Genomic DNA, 10,261 nt, shown 5'->3' with positions numbered 1-10,261 from the left:
ATCCCCATTATTGGCGAGGAATGAAATTATTGTGCCGAAATATCAATCTGTTGACACCAAACCTAAAGATACCCTTGTCAATTGAAGTCTTGAGTATATTTATCGTGTTGATAATTGCTGACACACACAAAATAGCTGGCAGAAGTCCAGCTCTATGAAGGCTGAAATGGTTTTAAAATGTTGCAAGGCTAAGACACAAAATCATGAACAGCGCTGAAATTGACGTTCTATATGGTAAAGAATTGGAGGGACCTCTGAAGAAGAGCTCTTCTAATTTGCAGAGTGAAGTAATAATTATTGCTGGAAAACAGGCAAGTAAATTGCAACTTTTTAAAACAACCAAGGCCCCTTAGAGCTTAACAATGCCACTAAAGTGAGTATGCATCCTGGACACCTGTGTGTCATTAATCTATTCTTGCATAATCTCTGCATATTTGATCATAGGTTGCCCTGTAAAAAGGAACATGTCTTCAATAGCTCTTACCTATGATATGAACTAAATTTTAAAAGAAGGCAAGGTCTACTCAAAACTGGTGACTGGTGGCTTTTATTTACTGACCTTCGCATTGTATTTCCAAGATCAAAACAATCAGATGAAAGCTTGTTATCTTGTGATTACTTATCATCAAATCATAAGCTTCCACCGCTAAAATCAAATGCAAACCACAAGCTCTACTGGCAAGTGTTGGCCCTTCAAGTGAACTGTAACAATGGAAGTTCTCCACAATGGTACCTTTTCTATGGTTTGTTCCTTGTATCCAATGCCCCCTTGTTGGGACGAGGTCTAATGTGCTGTTGCATTAAGGCAGAAAAGAAATCATCTGGTTTACTAAGCCCGCAAACATTGCATGTTATACAGCATATGTAACCCCTGAAGTTACAGGCAAGAAATAGGTTGCTGTCATTTGCCTGCAGACACTCATTGGTCCGCCCTGCCAGAGCACAAAATCACTGTAAGCCAAAGCCAACTTCAGCACCGGCCTAGACCATAGCAAAGAATGATCCCAATGAATGAATAGAAGTCCAAGATAAGATAAAGAACTACTACCTGTTAATTGTCTTTGTACACTAAGCAGCTCAGCAAGCTAGCTGAAGTAAAAGCTCAAGGCAAATCTCGTTGGGTTGAAGCCAGCCAATACAGCTGTGAATCATCATCGTGGATAGGATATAATCAGTTCATAAAAATCAAACGGAACGTAAAGATTCTCAAACACTTAGGTTTAAATATGTACTCACAAGGCACGAACTTCTGCGAGATAATATCATTTTCATATCAAGATGGAATTGTAAACAGAAGAAATTTATTCAAATCCAGCACTGCATACAGAGGAAGATGGGTCACCCGCTTCTTTGTTGAATCAAGCAGATAGCTTCTTGGTAGTCACCAGAAGTTGACTACGATACAGACAAAATCCTACTGCTAGTCATTTCCTCTAGAAGGTGCTATAAAAGATGCCACATTGATACAATAACATTTGAACTTACAAAATGGGAAGATTATGATTATGATCCCAATAGGAAACAAAAAAAAGGTCGTCTTGTCCAAGAAGGGCAGAACTGCATACAAAACAAAAGGTGTTGTCAGAAAGCTCCTAAGGCCCTTTTCAAATGGGTTTACCAAAAAGTTGAAAACTTTTCAATGAAAGAAGCTACAAGAGATTTGAGGTTTGTTAGTGAGCTCACCATCATAACCCAGGAAATTTAGATAGTGGTAATATGACAAAGCCACCATGAAAAGGACATTGGAAAGTATAGCCGGAAATAAGCCTTGCGCAACTAAAATCGGCGAAAGAAAATAGTGTATCACTGTAACACATTTCACCAAGCCTTAAGTTCCAGGAAACGACTGCACAATGACTTCAAAACAGATGGCTGGAAAGAAAGCACTGAAGAACTCTATTTGGATGTGTTTTGAATTCTCTGTTACAAAACCAAGAGCTGAAGCCAAAATTCAAACATTACCATAGAGAGAGACAAAAAGGGGAAAGTAAGAGTTGCAATGAACATCAAACGCATAAAGCCTGCACCAGTAGTTCCAAAGTTCAAAATGATTAATAACATTGATCAGTAAAAATATTCTTACTAAAGATGCTTTCTAATTCTTTCAAGGCAAACTTGAGCATTTCTTTTCTGGCGCTGCACTTGCAGGGAAACTGTAAGACGCACTACCGGCATGTAAGAACCAAGCCTTGAGATGGGCAGACATTGTGAAATATAAGTGTGTGTGTGTGTGTGTGTGTAATTTTCAATCACAAGACTTAAAGAGCCGTGTAACTTCTTATGAACACGTTTAAAAACGCTGCAGACTTCTGTGTGATTCCAGCAAAAAATCTCTCAACCTGAGAAATTTTTCAATTTGCAACACTCGTTCAGATTTTAACATCCTTCTCATTTAGCTTAGTTAATTCCACCCAGCCTTGAATGAGAAAATGAAATGTTTAACCTTGTAGTAGTCACCCACACCGTTACAGACAATCAACTTCAATAAGCTTAGAAGGTCTAGCCCCTATAACATCCCCTCCAACATCATCAGCACCCAATAGTCATTCTATAAGCATATGCTCTCACATATGCAACTCCCACACATGGGCATACAATTATTCAATTGGTATTCATACAGACTTTCTGTCAGAGCTCTAGATGGAGGGCAGACTCAACCAAGGTGAAGATGTTTTAAAAAACATTGCCTCTTTGTATATTCTAATAAAAAAGTAACACCAAGCCATTAAATGCAGTTGTTTGAGGTGACCAAGGATTGTATATTCAACCTGAGATCAAAAAGATCTTACCAGCCTATGGCAAAAACTCCTCTTTTTCCTATTTCCATAGCACCATGCACAAATGATAGCAGGAACAAATGCAACTGGCCATCAAGAGGCACTCAGTTCTATCCAGACAATTCTTCAAGCCTGAGAGAAATTCAATACCAATGCAGTATATAGTAGTATCAAATGTACCATTCCACATGTTGCTCAACAATATGACTGTTTGAGGCTGCCTCTTCCCTAAGGTAATGGTTGGAAAGGAACCTGCAGAAACAGAATATAATGCTTTGTTTAAATGCATTGACGGTTAAAGATAACTTGTCAAAATGGCTTCATTTTTGCAATCTCTCCTACACATGCATTCTTTAGTAGACCTTAGCATGAATTAACATTGTGTCTGATTATCTAAACATCTTTTAAGTAAAGGGTAACTCGGAACTTAAGGTTGCCCTAATTCAATGAATAAATAATAAAGGTGCACTTGCGTAATCTTACCCCCTATGAACTGCAAGCATTATTTACAATATTCCACGGACCTTTCAAGTAGCAGTTAAAGAGAAGAAAGATAATTCATATATACATGCGGTGAAGATATCACCTACTAATATCCTGAAATAAGCAATATTTTAACTCATATAAACAAAGTTTCAAAAAACAACACAAGCATGTGTATTGAGCACAAAATTATCAACAACCCTCTTCCGGCAATCAGCAACACTAGGAAGGAAGAAAATTTCATTTCAGGCTATGTTGCATAGATTAGAGAACGTATCAGAAAATCTTGTTCAAAAGCTTTGTGATATATGCAACTCATCCAAAGCTCAATGACCTGATGACAATGTTGCTAGGTGAAGAAAGCCATGCTCAACTAGTCAAGTCAGTAAATAAACAATCCCTGACCAATCCGTATTACAATAGGAGGAGGCAAGGGCAGAGGCAGACCTAGAGGACAAGGAAATTGACAACCAACCAGAAATGTATTTGATAATCAGGAGCATGCCCCATCAAACTCTCAATTACGAGGAGCTTCTCATGCTAAAGAAACCTCAGATTCCAACTCAAATCAAAATGATGGGAGACATAATAACTGAAAGGAAAATATGTAGTGCAAAGATTATGGACTACCAAAAAGCATACAGATAAAAGCAGAAACACTGATTATGGCGAAAATTGTTGAAATAACAGCAATGGGAAATGCAGAAGGCATATCAACCAACCCAGATAAGGAGTATTTTCCTCATCGACAAGATTATCTAGATTAAGAAAAGAAAATGTATGAGCTAAACTTCCAACATACCAATATCCATGGTATGGCAGCGCATCATCACGTATGATACCATGCAAGAAGTGGTTTCAGACGATACAGCCTATTCAATAATAGGTCAAGATAATTTACGTCGCAGGTAAGACTCCAAATCCCATTCAAAAAAATTTATCAGCTCTTGAGGACAAAGGATTTGACAAAGATGTTTTGTATGTTCAAAATTTAAAGAAAATCTTTGGCCGTATGCCATATAACAGACAAGAACAAATAGAGAGTGGGATGTGTTCACAACATACATCTGATCAAAGACAAACATCAAGCCTACCACAGGGTCGCAAAAGATATCAAAGAAGGCAACCTGTCAAGACTCGTAGCATCTAACTCAAGATCTGAATGCTTTAAATACATATCAAAGATCAATACAAACATCATAGTATGACATTAACATTTGGTCAATCAAATTTGAACAATCTTGTTGAGCTTATAAAACAAAATATGGTCATTAATCCAACGTTATGTGTCCAGACAGCTTGTGAAACATGTCTTATGCGAAATCTTAATTCAAACGGAGAAACTTTAGTGCAGAACAACATTAACTTAAATTCATCCAGATGTTTGGGACCTATCTCAAAAAATATCAATTAATTACTCATATTATTTCGTATCTTTCACTAGTGATTACGGCAGAAAACATGGGCATGCTTCACAAATGAGAAGAAAACAGAAATGACAATTTTGTTGCAAATATTGCAATGTCGGAGTCTAGGGAGCGCTAGAGGCCTATTGTTTGAAATGACTTCACATATTTGGTCTCAAAATTTACATGCTTGTCCCTATTCCAGGTCTTCATAGAGTTGATAAGATGATAGTATGAAATGGGTTGTGAAGTTTTAAACCTATGAGCACTGTTTTAGGATCCGTATACCGTTTTAATTGCACCGGGACATTGTGGGTTCAAGATGTCGGTTCTCCATGGCCATGTTCGGCATCCATTCGCGAAACAAGATGAAAGTTGACAGTCCTCATTCATGCCAGTCTGACGTGCCTCGAGGAGTTCAAGAGGCAAAAATTCATATGTTTGGGACTAGTAAGGACATTGGGCACGGTGTCCAATGGAGCGCAGGGGAGTGTGAGATCAACAGGGGCATGGCAGCAAAAGACCATGTGTCGGGCAAAGCGATGATGTGATGCGGATGGGCGGCACGAGGCATGCTGACACACCCGGGATGTGAGTGGGTGGCAGGCAGCCCTTGTGGGACGTAGCCCATGAGGGTGGCATGGGGAAACACGTAGCTCATAGCCCTTGTGGGAAACAACCCCCGAGCGTGGGGGAGATCGCACAGCTCATAGCCCTTGTGGGAAACAACCCCTGAGGTTGGGGGAGATTGCACAGCTGACGAGGGTATCATGGGGGAGCACGTAGCTGATGGCCCTTGTGGGACACAACCCACGAGGGTGGTATAGGGTAGCTCACAATGCTGAAAAGGCATTAGGGAGTGCACAAGCAAGACGACACAGAAGATGTCGCTGTGGGACGGATGGCAAGGGCAGCGAGACACGAGTGCATGGAGTACGATGAGAGCACGGGTATCATGCTAGGGCAACAGACACACATCGATTGGACCGAGTGGGACCCAATGGGATAGTGGCCCAACTAGGTCTTTTGGGTGGTCTTGGAGCTGCCTTCTTACGGAGGCAGAGTCACGACACTTTCATCTGAGGGGGGCAAGTATCCGAATAGCGGAGATCAATAAGAGATCCTCGAGGCATGGTTGGGCCAAGTGTGACCCAATGGGATAGTGGCCCAACTGGACTAGACCTCCATCACTGTTACAGACAATTGTCAAGGACTAGGGTGCCTCGCAAGATCCAATTTTTGCGATAGTCCCTTGACTCCTACCGTTGTAGACTTTAGAGAGTAAGGCCTAGAGGCCTTCTTTATCGCAAGATAGTGGGGATCTTGAGGCTGGTAAGGTTTTGGACTTGCTCAAGAGACAAAGGGTCAAGCTGCGGACTACTAAGGAAAGGACTAGAGCATTGACCCAGTCCTAGTCTCAATAGAACAAGAGGGTTGCGATGGCGCATTTGGTTATGGGAGGACCAACCTCTTCGGGAGATACAGTCGAATCCCAGTGAGTGGTTTTGGCCCATACGAGTAGGACACTCTAACAAGGTGTAGGAGGTTCCCTTTTCCTCGTCCACGACTCGCATAAGCCGACATCTTCAGTTGGAGGCATCAACGTGACCCCTCACGACAACATCATTGGGTGGAGAAGTAGGTTCCCCTGAAGGTTATCTTCCCCTTGTGGTCATGTCATTGGACTAGTTGTAAGCCACGGAAGATCTACTATTTCTTTGGATGGGGCCGTATGGAGGCTTGCCCATTGGCCCCAAGTTGGAGTAGGTGCGGATAGATAGTAGTTGCACTATTGCACAACCAGAGTTTTGGAGATGATTCCGTAGTGTCTCTGGGGCGTCCTATAGTGTAGAGGTTTTGGTTGAGTGCCCTTCGGATTGTGGCCAGCACATAGCAGCAAAACTCCCCTTGGGGGATGGGAGCGTGACTAACGAAGGGGGGTCTTCTCCATTGATTCAACCTCGCCAACCTATAAGATCAAAGGCCAAGGGATATTCAAGATAGAGGCACAGAGCGTGACACCTCCTTCCCGCCCGCAACCTTTGCCTCACCAAAGGATAGTGTTTGGGACACGGTGTCCAACATCACTACCTGGAACATCTAGGTCGCCCACTACAATTTTGTGATGGAAGGCCTTCAGGTTCCCCGTCAGCCAGCCTCGTTGCCATCTGGCAGGATATCGTTTACACCTGTACTACGTTCCATCTGTGTGAACAAGACTTCACATTCTAGTTGAAAGGCGGGAGCACTTTTGAAAGGCTTGGCCTGCACGTATCTTTTATGTCATTACCACACTAGGCATTTGTTAAATGTATAGCCCGCCATTTTGGTTGTTAGCCCCTGTTCCAAAGATTTCCTAAGCAATGAATTGGGCTCTCTGGAAAAAGGCTGGTTATTTTAAGAGCCAGTTGTTTCTCTTTTTCCCATGATGAGTGCCTTTCGGATTGCTGATTTGTATAGTTGGTCTTTTCACACATTAATACAAGTTCTTTTCTCTGAAACAAATATATATCTAGATGAATCCAAGAACATGCCCAAACTCATCCTCTAAAAATACAACACACAGTGCAGTTTCAATCTCACAATAGTCACTCATAAGATTGAAAACCATAAACTCCATCACCCATAGCAAGGACTAGCTACTATGACATCCCCACTGACCTCATCAGCGCCCAATAGTGGGTGTAGACCATAGTATGAACATATACTCTCACACATACAAATCCACACATACTTGAGCATCCTGGTCTTCGTACCGAGTTTTTGTCAACAGTCTGAAGGAGAAGGAAAGACTCAACCGTGACAAAGGCTAGCACTAAAGGAGAAGGCTAATCAAAAAGTAGTCCACATTCTCTTCATTGAAGCTACAACTGCTTGTGAAGACTATATGATTTCATTTTAGTCTCTCCTAAACGAGCATCCAAGCAAAAAATTGCTTAGACCATCTAGCTGATAGGGCAACGCACAACTTAAGATGGAAAGAATTTATCGCAACATCAACAAGTCGCAACATAAATGAAAACTTTACAAGGTGAAATTTCATGTGCACTAACACAGCACAAGCATATATAAAGATGAATCCAAGAACATGCCCAAACTCATCCTCTAAAATACAACACATAGTGCAGTTTCAATCTCACAATAGTCACTCATAAGATTGAAAACCATAAACTTCATCACGCATAGCAAGAACTAGCTACTATGACATCCCCACCGACCTCATCAACACCCAACAGTGGGTGTAGAGCATAGTATAAACATATGCTCTCACACATACAAATATCCACACCCACACATACTTGAGCATCCTTTTATACAAAGGTCTCGTACTGAGTTTGTGTTAGCAATCCAGAGGTGAAGGGCAAACTCAACCATGACAAAGGCTAGCACTAAAGGATAAGGCTAATAAAAAACCAGTCCACATTCTGTTCATTGAAACTACAACTGCTTGTGAAGACTATTTGATTTCATTTTAGTCTCTCCCAAACGAGCATCCAAGCAAAAAAATGCTAAGACTATCTAGCTGCTGATAGGGCAACGCACCACTTACGATAGAAAGAATTTATCACAATATCATCAGGCCGTAACATGGATGAAAACTTCACAAGGTGAAAATTGCATGTACACTAATACAGCAGAAGCATATATCTAGATGAATCCAAGAACATGCCCAAGCTCAACCTCTACAACACAACACATATTGCAGCTTCAATGTCACGATAGTCACTCATAAGATTGAAAACCATAAACTCCATCACGCATAGCAAGGACTAGCTACTATGAAATCCCCACTGAGGTCATCAGATTGCAATGTCGTGCAAAAATCCAGATATTTATTGCAGATTTTGGTTCCTTTTCTTAGAGATAATAAACTATTAGAACAATAGTGTGGTGTTGCGTTTTACGCTGCAATATTTTTGTGGACCGTGAGAGAAATTTGCAATTGTGGATGCATTGGGATACATAACTTAAAAAATTGGGCTTTTGCATTTGTGTAGTGAATTCCATTTTATCTTAGTAAGAGATTGTCATAATTGTGGTTTGTGAAGAAAACTGCACATCTTGTGCTCGTTTTGATTGATCACAAAATGATCTTCATAAGTGATCATATGATGAATGATGCATACAAATAGGAAGTGTCATCCAATTGTCACATCTGGAAGGACAAGCTTCAAAATTGGTTTTTTCTTTAACCACAGTTAGTGTCAAGTTCAAGTTTATGTAAGTTGTAACCCTAGTTTGGGTTAACCTAGGATTTTAGGATTTTTCCACGTTGACAACCCCTTGTACCCTCATTCTTGCAACTTCATTTCAACAGAGCTCCACGTTTTTGCTCCCTCACCATCTCCAACTCTTACATTTGGTCTCAGAACCTGCTTGTGACCCTGCCCCTGCACTCCCCACTCCATTCCTAGCTTGGGAAAGGACTTCGGTCATAAGAAACCTCAGCCGGTTGCATGGAGCTGTCTACCTGAAAGTAAGAGGATAATGAGAACCTACAAATGAATTTGTAGACATAGGCCCGCATATGTCAGAGTGTACAAACTCCAGCAGCACCATGGCCCTTAATGTAGCCTCCTGTGGGAATCCCTCCCAATGTTGCTTGCTCTCCAAGCAAGCGCTACAAACTCTATTTGGGCCTGCAATTTCAAGGTGCCATAATTGATGTGTTCGAAGCGCTCATGCCCAGCTTAGAGCTTCCATGGTCCCCACGAACCAATATTGCATCGATCCAATACAGCCAATTCTCTTCAACGCCTTGAGCAACTATATCTCTAGTTTCTTTGGAACTGACAACAACTCCCTTGTCATTATACAGCACCGTCATTTGTTCTTTGACGAGTTGCAGAAACCAAGTTCTTACAAAATTTTGGAACATAGACAACACAGGAGATTATCTTCATGGCTCTTAATTTGGTGCAGAATGGTATTTTGTTTGAGATGTGATTTGATGCTCCGTTGTCCACGTACCAACCCTCCTTCTCTTCACTCATTGTATGAGCTAAGCAATGCTCGATGACCAAGAAGAGCTCACCAGTGGTCACATTCGCCGAATCGTCCTTCCACTACTCCTTGGGCTTGAAATCCCTTTTCTGCTTTAAGTCTGCCTTCTTCTTCCAACAATCCTTAGCATAGTGACCGAATTTGTCGCAATAGAAGCACTTGACCTTCTGCTTTCCTGCATCATCTGCCTTATTGCCCTTGGAGTCCTCAGACTTGCCTTTGCCAAGCTTGTCCTTCGCCAAAAGTGCCTTGTCATCTTCTTATTGTAGCGTTTCTCCCAAGCCTCCTCCGCTATCAATAAGGGACCAAGCTCCTCAAAAGTTGAAGGATTGTTCCTCTCCTGCTGTCACAGTAGTTACGAAGCCCTTCAAACTTCTTGGAAGCATCCCAAGCGTTAGCCATAAGAGCTAGCTTGAGTCCATTTTTTTACCAACCAACGCAAGCTAGTCGCTCACCACCTTGACCTTTGTGAGGTGGCCATGTATTGTATCTCCTTCATCGATGCCCATATTGAACTATTAATGATTGAGAGATATCAACTGAGAGATAGGATCTAAGAAGTGTTGTCCATCTCGTACAAGCCCTTCAAAA

At 41.5% G+C, this 10,261-nt stretch overlaps 1 protein-coding gene across 2 annotated transcripts in view; it reads right to left on the bottom strand.

Annotated features, from left to right (window-relative positions):
• Positions 1-327: 327 nt before the first annotated feature.
• LOC147879928 (UNC-50 family protein) overlaps positions 328-10,261 on the bottom strand; it is a 33,167-nt gene continuing 23,233 nt past the window's right edge. For both annotated transcript variants that reach the window (XM_087371561.1, XM_087371562.1), the window contains exons 6-11: positions 2,958-3,029; positions 1,963-2,021; positions 1,684-1,806; positions 1,486-1,557; positions 1,049-1,141; positions 328-932 (exon numbers count right to left, since the gene is read on the bottom strand). In XM_087371561.1, the coding sequence (XP_087227687.1) occupies positions 1,086-1,141; positions 1,486-1,557; positions 1,684-1,806; positions 1,963-2,021; positions 2,958-3,029 (382 nt within the window). In that variant the 3' untranslated portion in view covers positions 328-932; positions 1,049-1,085. The remainder of the gene's footprint in view (positions 933-1,048; positions 1,142-1,485; positions 1,558-1,683; positions 1,807-1,962; positions 2,022-2,957; positions 3,030-10,261) is intronic.

The sequence above is a fragment of the Dipteris shenzhenensis genome, chromosome 33, assembly GCF_047967505.1.
Source record: "Dipteris shenzhenensis isolate YYH24624 ecotype China chromosome 33, Dip_SZ_1.0, whole genome shotgun sequence".
Lineage (NCBI taxonomy): Eukaryota > Viridiplantae > Streptophyta > Polypodiopsida > Gleicheniales > Dipteridaceae > Dipteris > Dipteris shenzhenensis.
The sequence above is the reverse complement of the archived record's forward strand: the minus strand, read 5'-3'. Positions and strand labels throughout refer to the sequence as shown.